The sequence below is a fragment of the Uranotaenia lowii genome, chromosome 1 (assembly GCF_029784155.1).
Source record: "Uranotaenia lowii strain MFRU-FL chromosome 1, ASM2978415v1, whole genome shotgun sequence".
Lineage (NCBI taxonomy): Eukaryota > Metazoa > Arthropoda > Insecta > Diptera > Culicidae > Uranotaenia > Uranotaenia lowii.
The window spans coordinates 208,965,212-208,983,007 of NC_073691.1; the positions used below are offsets into that span (position 1 = coordinate 208,965,212).

The following is a 17,796-nucleotide window of genomic DNA, read 5'->3' on the forward strand; positions in this document are numbered from 1 at the left end:
GGTTGTCGATTAATGCGGCGTAGTAGAGCTACTAAATTCGGACGAATTGTTGGCTACCTGTTGGCCCAAGGCTGTTGTAGTTACACCCGTAGTTCAGCTGCTATTACAAGACACCATCAACAGAAAATAAACTAACCTCAAATCCGGTCAATCGATCGGAAAATCATTAGTAGTAGCAATCTTTGAGAAGATTGTCTCAAATTGCTGCGCATAGTTGGCATAAACGATAGAGCGAACATCGTATGTAAGTTCAATTAAAACTAATTTGGAAATCAAAAATCTCATATAACGTTACAATTGCAATTAGGTCGATTATTAGGCAGTCAAGAAAAAGTTTAATCAAACGCAAGATTTAAGTAGTCCACGGTCAGAAACACGATATCGCAAATCAAAGAAGAAAAGAGGTTCTACTAATAAATTTGTAAGTATTGGATTTGAAATAAGCAAGGTTACGCAATTCAAGTTTACCCATTCTATAATAAATTTACAGTTGAGCTGTCTGTTATTGTACTGCTGCAAAAAAGGTAGATCATCTCTCGGAGATCCGAAAATCGCCGTTACATTTCTCAAAAATTTATTATCGGATAAACGGATCAAACCTTCGAAATGGCATCGTGTGGAAAACAGGATTTTACATCAACCCCTTGCGAGTCGTGTGGTCAAGTATCCACACAAGATGAAGGAATGGTCGGATGCAACGGTTGTGCAGGGTGGTTCCACTACCGTTGCGTTGGAGTCACGGACGAGGTCAAAAAACAGAAGAAATGGTTCTGTCCGTCCGAAGCTTGTCAGCAGTTGTACGCCAAGTATCAGAAGAAGCAAGAAGCCGGTCGTAAAGGCGCTACGAAGAAAACCGATGGCTCAGATAAGTCGAGCACGACATCTGAACAACGGCCAAATCTCCTCAGCGATAATAAGGATGAAACAATTGTTACTCGGGACGAAAACCAACAGATTAGAAAAGAGAAACTCGATGTGGAAAGAAGGCAAGCGTTCGAAAAACAAGATTTGGAAATTGAATCATTGGCAAAGCAGTATGGCATCGAAACAGAAATACGTGAGAGGCAAATCAAGTTGGAACAACAGATGTTTGAAAGGGCTTTGGAAGACAAGCGAATGCATTTACAAAAACTCAAAGCTATGCGCGAATCTTATCAATCTAAAATGGACGCTCTTGATAAAGAATTAGCAGAATTCAGCTTGCAATCTCAAACTGTGCTGCCAAAGGGTACTCGTGGTAAAACTTCGACTCCTTTACGCCAACTTGATCAACAATGCTGGAAAGCACCTGGTGAGTCACTGAAGAGTAGAAACTACACTAAGAAAACTACAGTATTGGATTCGGAACCTAGCTCGACTGATAGTTCCTCGAGTAGCTCCCTCTCTGATTTCACCGATAGTTCATCGTCATGTTCATCAACTAGTTCAAAGGCTGCTTTACAAGGGAATCAAACTAGACCTTCAAAAGCACAATTGACGGCACGCAATGGAATCAATCGAAGACTTCCACCTTTCTCAGGAAAGCCGGAAGAATGGCCACTTTTTCTGAGCAGCTACACATCCTCTACAGAGGCGTGCGGTTACAATAACATCGAAAACTTAGTTCGCCTCCAGGAAAGCCTAACAGGACCGGCCTTGGAAAATGTACGTGGACTCCTGCTGTATCCTAAATCTGTACCCAAAGTCATCAAAAAATTACGCAAATTATACGGTCGTCCGGAGATCCTGTTGCAACACTACATCGACAAAGTACGTAAATTGGAATCTCCAAAAGCAGAAAAGTTAACGACTTATATTCCGTTCGGAAATGCGGTAGAACAGCTTTGCAGTCACTTGGAAGCATCTGGTTTGTATGCGCACTTGATCAACCCTACTTTGATCCAGGATCTTGTAAACAAATTGCCGGCAATAAACAAACGAGAGTGGGTACGGTATAAAAGGAGAAAATCCACCGTGAATCTACGCACATTTGCAAAATTCATTTCTAAAATTGTGTCTGAAATTTGCGAAACAAATGTCGATGTAGAATCCGTACTAGATTCTCAAAAACCAAGAACCAAGGAAAGAGTAGTTTTCACTCACAGCGTTGAAGAACGACAAACACTCACAGCACAAAAACCATGTAAAGCATGTGGGCGTACGGATCATCGTCTACGCTTCTGCGATGAATTCAAGAAAATGTCTGAGGAGCAGCGTTTTGACCTTGCGGAGAAGTGGAAACTGTGCCATATTTGCCTGAATGAGCATGGACGGCTGCCATGCAGATTCCACCGAATAAAATGTGACGTTGCTGGATGTCGCGATCGTCATCATACACTCCTCCACCCATCAACCTGCCCAACTGTATCTCTAAACACGCACTTCCCTGATTCCTCCAGTATTATGTTTCGCATGATACCTGTCAGTCTTTACTTTGCGGATAAAGTTGTGAGTACTCTTGCCTTTCTCGACGAAGGCGCATCAGTTACGTTGATCGAAAACTCACTGGCAGCAAAACTGAATCTAGTAGGTGAGTCGGATCCGTTAACCATCAAATGGACAGCAGACGTGTCGCGCACCGAAAAGGACTCCATCAGAGCGGACGTCGAAATATCGTCAGGGACTAACGATCATCGATGGCAGCTAAGGAATGTTCGAACAGTTTCGCAGCTCCTCCTTCCAATGCAAGTTCTAGATACTAAAGAACTTAAACAGCAATATCCTTTCCTCGCCGAAGTACCAGTTCAGTCTTACCAAGCCGAGCGACCCGGACTCTTAATCGGACTCAATAACTTGGAGATTATAGCACCATTAGAAACGAAGGTGGGGAATATTGGTGAACCAATAGGCGTACGTTCGAAATTAGGTTGGTCAGTGTATGGTCCAGTTAAGGAGTCACCGTTTACCACCTCGAGTGGATATGTTGGGGTTCATGTACAACCTACCAACCAAGAAATCTACAACCTGTTAAAATTCCAATACTCGGTGGAAGAGAACCTTAGTTCGGTTTCGCCTGAATCAAAGGAGGAACAAAGAGCTCGTAAAATCATGGAAGCAACCACCGTACGAATCGGTAACCGATTCGAAACAGGCTTACTTTGGAGAACAGATGATCCTTGGTTCCCTGATGGTTATGGAATGGCATTGAGGCGAATGGAAGAACTAGAACGAAGACTCGCAAATAAACCACAATTGTTCTCAAATGTTCGCACACAAATTGAGCAATACTTGCAGAAGGGATACGCGCACATAGCGACAGCGGAAGAACTTTCGGTAGCCAATGCCAGCAAAACGTGGTACCTACCATTAAACGTGGTTTTAAATCGAAATAAGCCCAATAAAGTTCGTCTGGTTTGGGATGCGGCGGCAACCGTTAAAGGAATCTCGCTCAATTCCCAATTGATGAAGGGTCCGGATATGACGGTGTCTCTGCCGTCTGTCATCAGTCGCTTCCGAGAACGACGTTTAGCCTTTGGTGCAGATATTCGGGAGATGTACCATCAAATCCAAATTAGGGCAGAAGACAAACAGGTACAACGGTTTCTTTTCCGGGAAGATCGTTCGAAGCCACCGACGATCTATATCATGGATGTGGCCACTTTTGGGGCAACATGCTCCCCATGCTCTGCCCAGTATATCAAAAACTTGAATGCGCGTGAGTATGCAACGGAATATGCTGAGGCTGCTGCTGCGATAGTTGAAAACCACTACGTTGACGACTATTATGACAGCGTGGATACGCTGGATCAAGCGGTCGGATTAGCCACCCAAGTGCGAGATATTCATGCCAGAGGAGGATTCGAAATTCGAAACTGGGTTTCGAATTCTGAAGAAATGCTTTTAAATTTGGGAGAACCCAATGAGGAACAGGCTATCAAATTCAACAAGTGTAAAGAAACAGACACTGAACGGGTGTTAGGAATCATTTGGAACCCCCACGATGACGTTTTCTGCTTTTCCACTGCGCATCGTGATGAAGTTCGACAGTATTTAAGTGGGAACTCACGACCGACAAAACGGATTGTCCTGAGTTGTGTTATGGGATTTTTTGATCCGCTAGGGCTTCTTTCTCCCTTCACAATTCTAGGCAAGATGTTAATCCAGGACTTGTGGAGGACTGGATGTGAGTGGGATGAAGCCATAGATGACAACTCTTTTGATAAATGGAAAAAATGGACCGAAATAATGTCTCAAGTGGAAAGCCTTCGTATTGATCGATGTTACCTCGGAAATTTACATTCAAAAGAAATTGAATCACTGGAAATGCATGTATTCACAGATGCCAGTGAGTATGCTTATGGCTGTGCAGTCTACTTCCGCGTAAAATGGGCCAATGGTGTGAAGGTTTCATTGGTGATGTCGAGCGCAAAAGTGGCCCCACTGAAGCGAATATCGGTGCCGCGCCTGGAGCTCATGGCAGCAGTCCGTGGAGCAAAGTTGATGAAAACGGTTCAGCAAAATCATCGACTGAAGGTTGGAAAATGTACCCTGTGGACGGATTCCCGAACCGTACTCAGCTGGATTCGATCTGAAGCCCGTAACTATCAACAGTTCGTGTCATTCCGTATCGCTGAAGTACAGGACCTTACAAATACATCAGACTGGCGATGGGTTCCCAGTAAGCAGAACATCGCTGACATCCTCACTAAATGGGGAACGGGATCTCCCTTGGACATGGACGGCGCTTGGTATCGAGGACCCGCATTTTTGTATGAACCAGAAAGCCGCTGGCCAGAACAAATCAACTCACCCAGTAACACCCCGGAAGAAATAAAACCATGTGTTTTACTCCATCATGATGGTGCCCCACGACTTCCACTCATTCCCGTGACTAATATGTCAACTTGGAATCGAATTTCACGAGTAACTGCTACAGTTATCAGGTACATTGACAATCTAAAAAGAAAAAAAAATGGAGAGCCGTTGTTCTGTGCCAAGTTGAAAGAATCGCAAGTACTGAAACTACAGATTAAATGTAAAAAAGTGAAATGTCCTCTTCAAAGCGAAGAGCTCCAAAGAGCTGATTCTATCTTATGGAAGCAAGCTCAAAACGATGGCTTTCCTGATGAAATTCGCAGATTATCAAAATTTACAGAAAGTGGTCGCAACGAAACAAGATATCCTTTACCAACAAGCAGCAAACTGTTCAAGCTTACACCCATCGTAGATGAAAAGGGAGTTCTACGAGTTAAAGGCAGGATGGAGAAAGCCGAACACCTACCATTTGACAAACGTCACCCTATAATTCTGCCCCGTGATCACATTATAACTTTGCGAATTATTCAACATTATCACGAACTGTTAGGACATGGCAACCGCGAGACGGTGTTCAACGAAGTGCAACAAAAATTTTACATCATAGGATTACGCGGCGTGATTCGAACGGTAGCCAAAAGTTGTGTTTGGTGCAAAGTTCACCGTTGTGTTCCACGAGCTCCGATGATGGCACCGTTACCTATACAACGCGTAACCCCTCAATTGGGACCATTTCAAGCTGTCGGTGTGGATTACTTAGGCCCGCTTGAAGTAACGGTGGGTCGGCGCAAGGAGAAAAGATGGGTCGCTGTTTTTACGTGTGTATCTATTAGAGCGATACACCTAGAAGTAGTTTACACCTTATCTACACCATCGTGCCTTATGGCAATACGTAGATTCGTATGCAAACAAGGAGTACCCTCAGACATCTTTTCCGACAATGGCACGAACTTCACGGGAGCCTGGAATGAGATGCAGAAACAGATTTACTACGAATGTGCTGAAGCTATGACCACTCCTCGAACAAAGTGGCATTTCAACCCCCCAGGAACCCCCCACATGGGTGGCATCTGGGAAAGGATGGTGCGCTCAGTAAAGGAAGCTATGAAAGCATTGGACGATGGAAGGAAGCTAACGGATGAGATCCTCTGGACTACTCTATCCGAAGTCCAAGATATGATTAATTTACGACCCCTGACGTACAAATCCCAGGATGTTATGGAGGACGAATCGTTAACCCCAAACCATTTCCTGAGGACTGTTAAAGCGGAAGAATTTCAACCCAAAACTGAGACAGAACTAGCTGATGCGTTAAGAAACATTTTTCAGAGATCACAGTTCTTAGCGGATAGAGCTTGGCAACGTTGGTTGAAAGAATACTTACCATCAATTAATCGGCGTACGAAGTGGTTCCAAGAACAAAGAAACATCAAGAAAGACGATCTGGTATTTGTAGTGACTGGAAGGGACCGGAACCAGTGGGTTCGAGGAATTGTCGACGAAATATTCGAAGGACGTGACGGGAAGGTTCGACAGGCTTTGATCAGAACTGCCAAAGGGGTAAACCGACGAAGTGTAATTAACCTTGCAGTGTTGGAGCTAGGTATTGAAGAAAAGGGTAAAACCGGAAAATCTAGAGATTTACCGGAGTTACGTGTGGGGGGTGTTGACGCGGCCCATAGTGGTCAGATGTCAAATCAAATAACCCATACTACAAAGGCAGGAACAGAGAGGAAATTGCTAAAATAAAAAAGAGAAGTAGGAAGAAGATTAAGGAAAGTTGTTGATGGAAAACCACCTGGTTAGGAATTTAGTTCCGCAAATATTCAGCACAAAATTATAACACGTTAGTTAAAATTCAAGGAAGTGCCCGTTTATTTAAGCCATACAATTGGGGTTGTCGATTAATGCGGCGTAGTAGAGCTACTAAATTCGGACGAATTGTTGGCTACCTGTTGGCCCAAGGCTGTTGTAGTTACACCCGTAGTTCAGCTGCTATTACAAGACACCATCAACAGAAAATAAACTAACCTCAAATCCGGTCAATCGATCGGAAAATCATTAGTAGTAGCAATCTTTGAGAAGATTGTCTCAAATTGCTGCGCATAGTTGGCATAAACGATAGAGCGAACATCGTATGTAAGTTCAATTAAAACTAATTTGGAAATCAAAAATCTCATATAACGTTACAATTGCAATTAGGTCGATTATTAGGCAGTCAAGAAAAAGTTTAATCAAACGCAAGATTTAAGTAGTCCACGGTCAGAAACACGATATCGCAAATCAAAGAAGAAAAGAGGTTCTACTAATAAATTTGTAAGTATTGGATTTGAAATAAGCAAGGTTACGCAATTCAAGTTTACCCATTCTATAATAAATTTACAGTTGAGCTGTCTGTTATTGTACTGCTGCAAAAAAGGTAGATCATCTCTCGGAGATCCGAAAATCGCCGTTACAGTATCCAAATGTATAAGGTTGCAGCGATGTTCGTATGGAGTAGTGATATCAGGATTCCATCTAAGTTTCCGAAGAGCGAAGCGGATAAAGGCTCGTTGAACACCTTCAATGGATTGACTTAGTGTCGATTGGTACGGGGCCCAAACAGGAGCTGCGTACTCCAGAATGCTTCTGACAATCGAGCAATACAGCGTTTTGTGGGTGTATACATCGTTGAAATGAGTTGTATTTCGACGAAGGAAACCAAGCATTGCATAAGCCTTTGCAGTTATGGTAGTAATGTGCGTGTGGAATCTCAACCGACTATCAAATGTAACTCCCAGGTCCTTGATTGTTTCAATCCTTTCGAGGGAATGGTTGCTCATAGAGTATTCATAACGAAGTAAGTTGCGTGATCTTGAAAAACTCACTATTTTACATTTTTCAACATTCACCAGCATACCGTTTGTCATGCACCATCTCGTAACAGCGTTCAGATCATTCTGTAGTAAAATATAGTCTACGGACACGAATTGGAACTTGGAATGTATTAACCCTTGCTCAACAAGGCAAGCTGGCTCAACTTGCTAGAGAAGCTAGCCGCCTCAAGTTTGAAATTCTGGGACTGAGCGAAGTCCGTTGGTCTAACACTGGAGAACACAAGACACAGTCCGGGCAAGTACTGCTTTGCTCTGGCATACGAGGAGAACATGCTACTCGGGAACGAGGAGTTGGTTTCCTGTTAAGCCCGCAGGCCCATGCGGCCCTCATAAGATGGGAACCGATAAACGAAAGAATAATCGTAGCCAGATTCAGAACACGGGTTAGAAACCTTACAATGGTCCAGTGTTATGCGCCAACTGACGTTGCCGATTTGCAGGAAAAAGAGCAGTTTTACAGTCAATTGAACAGCGTGGTTGAAAGAATTCCGAAGGGTGACATTCAAATCCACTTAGGCGACTTCAACGCAAAGATTGGCTCCGATAATCAGGACTTTGAGCGCATCATGGGGCGCCATGGTCTAGGACAGATGAGCGAAAACGGAGAGCTGTTTGTAGAATTTTGTGGCAACAACAACATGGTGATCGGTGGATCGCTCTTCCCCCATCGACCAGCACATAAGGTCACTTGGGTATCCCGAGATGGCCGAACAGAAAAACAAATTGACCACATCTGCATCAGTCGAAAATGGAGAAGGAGCCTTCTTGATGTCCGCAACAAACGAATCGCAGACATTGCATCTGACCATCACCTCGTCCTTGGCGAGATACGACTGAGAGTTGCGCGTGTCCAACGGCGCGAGGAGAAAGTCGGGTGTCGATACGACGTCCGCCGGTTGGAGAATCCAGAGGTGAAAAGGGCATACGTTGAACAGCTAGAATCCCGAGCCTCGGAGCTGCCGACAGACGGAACAGTCGAAGAACAGTGGTGTGGAATCTAGAATGCCTTTATCACGACGAGCCATGGTACTCTCGGTAAAGTTTGTGGAAGAAGAAGTGAATGGATGTCGGATGAAACTTGGAGGATGGTCGATGATCGGAGAAAGGCGAAAGTCGGAATTGAGCAGGCATGTACCGGGTCAGCCAAAACAGCCGCCCGCTTACGATATGCGGAGCTGGAAAAGGCAGTTAAACGAGCTTGTAGACGAGACAAGAGAGCCTGGACAAACTCCATAGCCGAAGAGGGAGAAAGAGCCGCCGCCAATGGAGATATCCGATTACTTTATGACATTTCTCGCCGCCTCAGTGGTGCAAGGACTAATGCAAGAATGCCGTTGAAAGACCGAGCAGGTCAGTTATTGACCGATCGAACAGATCAGCTCAAACGATGGACTGAGCACTTCGAACAACTCTTCCGAGTCACGAATAGCGATGGCCAACAGAACCCGCAGCTTGAAGCGCCAACAGTAAGTCGCATAAATGGCGTCAACTCGGAAGCGCCCTCGCTGGCTGAAATAGAAGCGGCAATCAAGGACATGAAATCCAACAAAGCGCCTGGAATCGATTGCATTCCTGCTGAAATGCTCAAAGCCGACCCTGCCTTGTCAGCACAAATGTTGCATCGTCTTTTCGCTGACATTTGGGATACTGCAACATTCCCGGCCGACTGGATGCAGGGTATCCTCGTAAAGGTCCCAAAGAAAGGAGACCTAACAGAGTGCGGTTACTGGCGTGGCATAACTTTGATCTGTACAACCCTTAAAGTACTCTGCGAAGTGATCCTGAACAGGATCCAAGAGAAAATCGACGCTACACTCCGACGGCAACAAGCTGGATTCCGATCCGGACGATCATGTGTGGACCACATCACAACGCTACGAATAATACTGGAACAAATCAACGAATTCCAGGACTCTCTTCTGCTGGTGTTCGTTGATTTCGAAAAAAGATTTGACCGACTGAACCACGAAAACATCTGGGCTGCTCTTAGACGACGAGGGGTCCCAGAGAAACTAGTCCATCTCATCGAAGCACAGTACGAGGCATTTTCGTGCAAGGTCTTGCACGACGGTGTCTTGTCCGAACCAATCCCGGTAACTGCTGGAGTGAGACAAGGATGCATTTTGTCACCGCTGCTTTTTCTCATCGTAATGGATGAGATCTTGACTGGATCGATTGACTGTAGACCAAACCGAGGATTGCCGTGGAATCCTTCAACCATGGAGCAACTGAACGACCTTGACCTGGCAGACGATATTGTTTTGCTCGCCCAAACTAAACAAGAAATGCAGAGGAAACTCGACGACCTCACCGAAAGCTCCAAGGCAGCAGGTCTCAAAATCAATGTCGGAAAGACCAAGTCGATGGAAATCAATACAGAAAATCGTTCCAATTTCGTGGTAGCTGGACAACAGGTTGAGACAGTGGAATGCTTCCAGTATCTTGGTAGCCAGATTACGCCTGATGGTGGTACCAAGAAGGACATCGAAACCCGGATCAGAAAAGCCCGATTTGCGTTCGCGAGTCTCCGAAACATCTGGCGGTCACGCCAGATCTCTCTACGAACTAAGATCCGAATCTTCAACTCAAACGTCAAATCCGTATTGCTGTACGGGTGTGAAACTTGGTGCACATATGCGGTGACGACGCGAAAACTGCAAGTTTTTGTGAATCGCTGCCTGCGGAGCATCATCCGCGCTTGGTGGCCTGGCAACTGGATCTCAAACGTTGAACTTCATCGCCGGTGTCATCAAAAGGCGCTAGAAATCGAGATTCGGAAACGTAAGTGGAGATGGATTGGGCACACGCTGCGAAGAGATGAAAACGAGATTTGCAGAGAGGCGCTTGACTGGAATCCAGATGGGCATCGAAGAAGAGGCAGGATAAAAGCTCGTTGCGGCGAAGTCTACCCGCTGAAATCCGCACAGTTGACGAGAACCTTGGCTGGCAACAAGTGAAGACGCTGGCTCCGGATCGCCAGCAGTGGAGATCTTTTATCTCAGTCCTATGCGCCGGTCAATCGGCGCTGGACCCTTAGGTAGGTTAGGTGGAAAGGACAAAAGGTAAAAGCTCTGTTTTTATATTTATGTTTTATATTATATTTTAAAAACACAAAAATTCAGAATTGAAAAACATAGACGCACTTATAAAAAAAATAAAAAAAATCAAAAAGTTTGACTGTAAATTTTGGTAAATTTATCTAGTAAATAAAAACAAAATATTATGATGAAAATGATAAGTTTTTAAACATTTTTTTTTTCAATAAAAATGTCGAATCATTTAAAAACAAATTAATAGAATATGATTTGGTAGATTTTGGCGTCCTGAACTCATATCTTTCGTCAAATTTTATCAGCTATCAGCTCAAGTTTATAGTTTATAAGTTTAAAAATGAATCAGCTTCGAAAAAAAAAAAGATTTCGAATTCGTTAACTGTTATTTGTAGAGTGAAACAGACGAGATTCCGACGTTTTAATAGAATTCGGTATATTAAAATATCCTAAAACATTTTGTAAGTTAGCGGGAATACATATCAATAATAAATTTTAACTTACGTTTACTAATTTTCCTTGTTTTCAATTCTGTTTCAATTTCTACTAAATACTTCTTCTAATCTTCCTTTTTCCTTGTTATCCTGAACAGCGAGTGTTGAACTTTGCGAGCTATGAATTTACAGTAACTGTGGGCCCAGCTGATATTTTCGCGACAACCTGTGACATACATTTTTATAATTCTTTTGTTGTTTTATATTTTTTGTTGTTTCAGAAATTACCTTCTAGGGGTCAACCAACTGGCACGTGGATTCCCTATAAGATGTCTATTGGCACGATTTATGGAACGACCGTTGTTTTGGTCAACTTGAGCCTCCTGTAGTGATAACTGTGTTAGCTTGTTGTTCGAAAACGAATCTAATAAATTAGCTTACTTGGTGTTCTGGCACTGATACACGATATATAATTCGACTTTATATGATGTGAACAAGATGCTAACTCGACTTGCGACTTCCGCTAGTTTCCTGACTTTAATTCTTCTTGAAATGACTCTTACTCTAACTGCTCTTATTTGATCTTACTATCCTTGTCTGCGATAATCTATAATTGCGCTCAAATTAATATGTTGACACCCCGATGTTAAAAAGTATTTACTCTGGGTGTTGTTGATGGAGACGCTACGTCCGAGAGGTCGTCACATTAACCCTTCGTTTCATAAAGTTACAAATTTGCAACAATTAATGTATGGGAAAAGTGAATCGTATTTTAATTTAATTTTTTTTCTTGATGTACTCATCATTTCCAACTGCTAAAAGTGGTTTTTAAGAAAAAATAAAAAATCATGAAATGAAGGGTTAATTATACTTCATTCAATTTAGAAATAATACTTTGATGATTTTAAAATTCCCCAGTTTTTCAAAATTTGGAAAGATATCATTACAATTAGTCCTGATCTTACTGAAAAAAGTTAAAAAAGATTTAATTTTATTTAACAAATTTGTTTAAACCTGCAAAACGATTTGATTTTCGCTTTAAAAAAAATATCAAAAAATTCGATTTAGTCTAAAACTAATAAACATTCATTAAAATTTCCATATGATACAGAATGGGGTAATCAAACTAGAAGAATAGTTCTATCACTTTTGTTTTGGCAAGTAACTTGTTGTCTTGGGGATTTTTTTTTGTCTTGGGGAATGTTGATCATCACCTTTATTTTAAAATTTGTTGTAATGTTTTGTCAAAAAGTCAAAAATTTCTCAAATGATTTTCACTTATTTTTAAAAGTTATTTTAAAAAACAAAAGCTTATACCCTCTCACATCAAATTTGGTACCATTTGCTTGATCGGTTCTCGAGTTATGCAAACATTTGTCTTTTGTTTGGGAGGCCTCTCCCCCTCCCCCCTCCCCTCTTCCTGTAAACTGTAAAATAATTTAAATTTTTTTCGAGTTTTGTCAGAATACTTACAATATTTTTTAATTACATTGTTACATCAAAACTTGAAAGCGTGCCAAGTAAGATCAAAATTGTATGAAAATTAGTCAAGTTCAGCCATATTTGGCATTGAATTTATATGGGACCTCCTCCCCGTCTTTAGCAAAAAAAGGGGTCTTTAAATTAAAAAAAAATCTCTAAAATGTATCTTAACTTAACTTGTCCACCAATTTTATAAACCATCATGTTAACATATTTTTTTTCCTCAAGAGAGTTTAACAACCAGGGTCATTCTTCCCTATAATGTTAAAATATGTTTGGGTAGCATTTTCTATCGAAACAACATATAAATTGTTTGAGTTGTGTCATATTTAATGGTAGTTTTGTATGGGAGCCCCCTCCCCTTTAAGTCGGACGGGTTTGTAACTATTATAGAAACCCTCTCCGGCCCCAAAAAGCCTCAGATGCCAGATCGAAAATTCGTATAGGATTACCTTATCTTGGATCCTGTCTCATTGTCTTATTCAAGGCAATGAGAATGCGGACTCATTGGCTAAGGTGGGCGCGTTACAAGGTGAAATCTTTAAGAGAAATTACTTACAATGAATATTTTTCAATACCTCGCAAGCGATTAACGCTTGGCAGTCTAGCTGGGATAATGGCACACTGGGACGTTGGCTCTACCAGACTCCACCAGAAGTCTGGCCAGGAAGACGACAATCTGGAGTAGCTACTGCATCCACAGCTACAGAAAGCCACCATCCAACCCGGATGGAGAAACGTTTTTGATAGTGAATCCTAAAAGCTCCTCTTCCCTCCCCTAAATTAGAATACAACACTAACAGTTGCGTCCCCACGACTATTACGGCTCCCCCTTCTACTAACATAGATTAATAAAGTGATACACTCGGCAAAATGAAACTTTATAAGTAAAATGCCCAATAAACAAACCTATAATTAAAAAAAAGAAAAAAAGATTTTAAAATATTATTCTAAAATTTTAAAATAAAGATTCTAAATCCGGTACATAGTGCCTTCCCGGTTAATGGCAGTCAGGTAAATGGTTCATTCCAAATTTATCAATTTCCGGTAAATTGCAGTCCGGTAAATGGAATTCCGGTAAACAGTATACAACCATATACAGATGTGCTTTTGTCTCTAGATGTGTACAATATTTTTTTCACCTGAAATATTTTAATTAAAATGAGACTGCAATTACAATTTTTGAAGGCGTACTACCTACCCATACCTACAACAAATATTATCTTTGACACGGAGGATATGGGTATGAATAAAACGAGTGTTCTAATCCAAGAAAAAAAAACAAACAACCAACATGTTTTGAGACAACCAGGCCCACCAAACGATTACAAGTATTGTTCTTTTTGTTCTATAAAAGTATAAAAATATCGTACTTGCACGCTTATTATTTCTTTGACATTTTTTAAATTAGATGGATTTGATTGCGAATATAGTGTTCTGCTCAATTGAAACGAATAGACAATTTTATGTTCAGTTACAAGAACTTCAAGATTTTTAAAAAACACAATGTAAAAGGTATCGTGAAAATAATCGTGCTTACCGGAATGTCCGCTATCGCTCAGTATACTTCAGCTTGCTGTGCATACATCTTGGCGGTTTCCTGGTCCATATGATGTATCTTTACTATGTGCTCGACAAGCTTGTAGTTGCAACTGTCACAAAAGAAAAAAAAACATTAATTAATTTGGTCCTTCTTATCCTTATCTTTTTCGCTTTACCGGCAACCGGAGGAACAGAGTGGACATCGCACCTTAACACCTGTGTGTTTTGTCATGTGTAGTTTGAGATGGCTGGGCCTGCTGAAGCTTTTATCGCAAATTTCACACTTGTGTTTGTAATAATTTTCTTCGTGACTTTTCATGTGTCTTTGCAAAGTTTTCCGCCATCCCATAGACTTGCCACAAATTTTACAAGTAAAGACCCTTCCTTCGTGCAATGATTCCATGTGGGCTTTGAGAGCACGCTTTCGATTGAAAGTTCTATTACACTCGAGGCATTTAATTTCGCCTTCAGAGTTAGCAGAACTGCCCTCACCGCTACTAGTAGTTTTCCCGACTGGTTGCATCAATTCCGATTTGATTGAGCCTGGGAGAGCAAGCAGGTTATGCATTAAATTTACGTTATCCGAATCCGCTTTATAACCGTCATAATCATCGTCGTCGTCATCATCATCTCCCAAAGGATCTTCAAGATCTGATTTGGCAATGTTAAGTCTGGGTTCTTCGTATTCATCGAGGGATACAATAGCTTCTGGCATTGTGAAAGATTGTGCATCCTCGTCTTCTTCCTCTTGAAATGAGTCGGCTTGTTGTTGGGCGGTTCCGAAAAACATTTTCTGCAGTTTTTCCTGAGCCTTTTCGCAATTTCGTATAAAGGATGAAGAAACTCGAATAATTTTCAGGCAAGGGTCACAAACGCCACTGGGAAAACCTTCCAAGAAGCGCCCACGGCCCAGACACAACTGCAGCAGATCTTCTGATTCAACCAGGTTCTCAAGATGATTCTCGATAGGTTGGTGCTGTTTTCGAGCGCAGAAACGACAGTACAACAACACTGGATTACCTGTCCCGGTCACATCAACAGGGAACTCAGTTTTCAAATTTTGGGGCAAGTTAATTGTCGGAACAGCAGTAGCAGCTATACGAAGAATCTAAAAATCAAAATTGTTTACGTAAAAGAAATTTATCGATCTACCCCAGCCCCTCGTTTTCGTTCTTACCGATTTGGATCGATCCAATTCGTTGGGCCGAAAGTGGGCAACACATATCTGAACCTTCGGTCGACTAGAAATGACTCCTTCTTTATTGTCAGCCATATACCGATTTCCGTTCCAGGGACAATTTTGCCACCATTTAGTTAGGGCAGGAGTCGAAGTGATGCTAAACAGCGTCGTTTTTTCGACCTCCGAAGGGCATCCGGGAATGGCACAAATCTTAGACATATTGGTAGGTGACTGAGAATTTTACACTTATTTATTATTTACTTGGTGACCTTAAGATCAAACACAAATTTGAGCCGGATTCCAGCAAAATAATTTTAACAATTACACAGCCACCAGATGTAATTTTTCTTGTATACAAATCCCACAATCCGCGAATGCAACAGCAACAGCGCACCGATCAACGCGATGGCCACCACAGTGTCCACAGTAATAAATTTGAGAGCCATTGAGTACCTTGCCATGGAGCCCCTCATGAGCAGGGTTGCCAACATTTTTTTTTTTTCAAAAATAAGGAACTGATGAAATAAAAATCAGGATACGTCAAAGGAAATGAAATTTTCGCTCAAAATGATGACCTTTTTTTGGCCGTCGATCCCCATTTGCACTTCAGCAATGGCATCTGATGTAGTTCCTTACTACCCATTTTTCATCACATTCACAAAAATCAGGCAAACTCTGGCTTATTTTAAAAAATCAGGGAAATCGGAGAAATCCAATGGCCAAGTTGTCAGGCTGAGCCTCGAAAAATCAGGCACATTGGCATCTCTGCTCATGAGCATCGCACTCGCGCATCACTCAAAACATACACCTAAAATAAAGTTCACATTAAAGTTTAGTGATTTTTGCAGTGAGTTTTTGCTTTTAATTTATTAATTTGATCCGAGGGGCCGTTCAGATATCAAGTTGACAGAAAAATGAGATTTTTGACCCCTTCCGTGGACAAGCGTGGACATTTGGCTAACTCTATTCTTATTCCCTACACCCCCCTCTCCGTGGACAAGCGTGGACATTTCAATACGCACAGTTCTAAACCGTTTGACAGTTAATGGAACACGAGTGCAGTTGCCAGTTTTTTCATTGGATCGTGTCGTGATCTCAGCTATTCAAGCATCTTAAACAGCACAACCCGCATCACCGTTTCACAAAACTACATCTAAGGGCATCCGCAGCAATCGCGAGCAAAGTGAAAATGCTCACGAGTTTGATCACTTTTATACCGCACCGGGGGTTGGTATATGGGTGAGCAAAATAGGGCCGTTGCCGTCGGGACCGATAAAATCACCAAATTTGCTCACAAGAAAGGGGCGAGAGCAAACAGGCACTGAAAAAATTTTACCGTTTAATGCTGAGTTAAACAAACGACGTTCAGCGTGTAGAGTTTGTTTACATTCCATTTTGCGCATCGGGTCGAACTGGTCCACTGAACACCGGCCGTGGTGGAACCGGCAGACTCGTTTACGGGAAGAGCAGAAATTTTTCCAATCAAGGTGCATCTCCCAGGGTTAACAACAACGGAACTCCGAACCAGAATCATGGCCTTCAATAACTTCAAATCAATCTTCGAAGTAACAGCAACATCAACCACAATCAGTTCAAAAAACAAAGAAATTTTCATTCGTGATTTCATCCGAAGCTCCATGGTTCGCCGATTCGACCCGAAGGATTGCTAAAAGGAAAAAAGTCTCCGTTCTCGAATTTCAATATTCGCTGGTGGCCGATTCTGATAAACATTGTTCCGGTCGTGTAGCTGTGATTTTATTGGTCTGTGTGCTCTACGCATAGCGAACCAGAATACATACAAAAATAGGAAAAATGAAAATCAGCGCTTCTAAAATATCAGGTAAATATGATAAAATAAAATTGGTTCAGCACATGCCAACTATATTTTTGTATTTTGAAGGTTCGTCTGCAAAATGCTTTCGGGGATACAATTTGATATCGTTTGTTGGCATTGGAAACGTCTTCCGGAAAGTCGAACAACTTAACCCAGTTGAGAGGACTAGGTCAGCTTCAAATTGGCATTCTAATCAGTGAGCAGCTAATCGATTGAGACAGTGGCTCAAAAACATAATAGGATGGCGTACTGGATGATGATGTATGTGTCGAACAACAGTGCAAACATGTTAAATTTGAAATATTTGTTAAGTGTTGTTTTCTACTATTGAACTGTAATAAATAATGTATCATAAAGTGTTTCGAATATTAATGAAACGTGAAAAGAACTTGATTTTCATCATATAGGTTTATAAATAGTTTATTTCGAAGGTTTTCAATCTGTCCATATTTGTTTTTTTCTGGAAAACTTCCAATCTGTACATTTTCTAGAAAATCATTATGATCGGAGTTAGAAAGCTTCAGCAAACTGCCCAAGCAACCAGAATTCCCTTAAAAAGGTTCCATAGAAGCTTAATCAGCTCTCGTTTGTGTCTGAAGAGAATGTTAATCAGCCCAAAATTTAAGTTCTTAAAGCTACTTTCAAGTTCGTTTAGGTGGCTGTA

General features: G+C 41.7%; 2 protein-coding genes and 1 long non-coding RNA gene across 4 annotated transcripts in view; 2 read left to right on the forward strand and 1 right to left on the reverse strand.

The window, feature by feature from the left end:
- The window catches only part of LOC129745982 (zinc finger and BTB domain-containing protein 41-like), a 45,232-nt gene extending 29,520 nt beyond the window's left edge, over nt 1-15,712 (reverse strand). The window contains exons 1-3 of one of the 2 annotated variants that reach the window (XM_055739406.1): nt 15,296-15,712; nt 14,295-15,226; nt 14,117-14,228 (exon numbers count right to left, since the gene is read on the reverse strand). In XM_055739406.1, coding sequence (XP_055595381.1) covers nt 14,135-14,228; nt 14,295-15,226; nt 15,296-15,517 — 1,248 coding nt within the window. In that variant the 5' untranslated portion in view covers nt 15,518-15,712 and the 3' untranslated portion in view covers nt 14,117-14,134. Of the gene's footprint in view, nt 1-13,946; nt 14,229-14,294; nt 15,227-15,295 lie in introns of those variants that run through there. The other variant, XM_055739402.1, reaches the window with a different exon arrangement.
- On the forward strand, nt 607-6,483 carry LOC129738342 (uncharacterized). The gene has a single exon (XM_055729527.1). The coding sequence runs from the start codon at nt 607-609 to the stop codon at nt 6,481-6,483; it is 5,877 nt and encodes a 1,958-aa protein (XP_055585502.1).
- Nucleotides 15,713-16,459: 747 nt separating the features above from the next.
- LOC129739779 (uncharacterized) lies at nt 16,460-17,488 on the forward strand. Its single transcript, XR_008735966.1, has 2 exons — nt 16,460-17,138; nt 17,199-17,488. It is a non-coding gene; the product is annotated as an uncharacterized LOC129739779 (long non-coding RNA).
- Nucleotides 17,489-17,796: the final 308 nt, after the last annotated feature.

Excerpts from the sequence above, each read along its gene's own strand:
- LOC129738342 (XM_055729527.1), top strand. The coding sequence starts at position 607 with ATGGCATCGTGTGGAAAACAGGATTTTACATCAACCCCTTGCGAGTCG.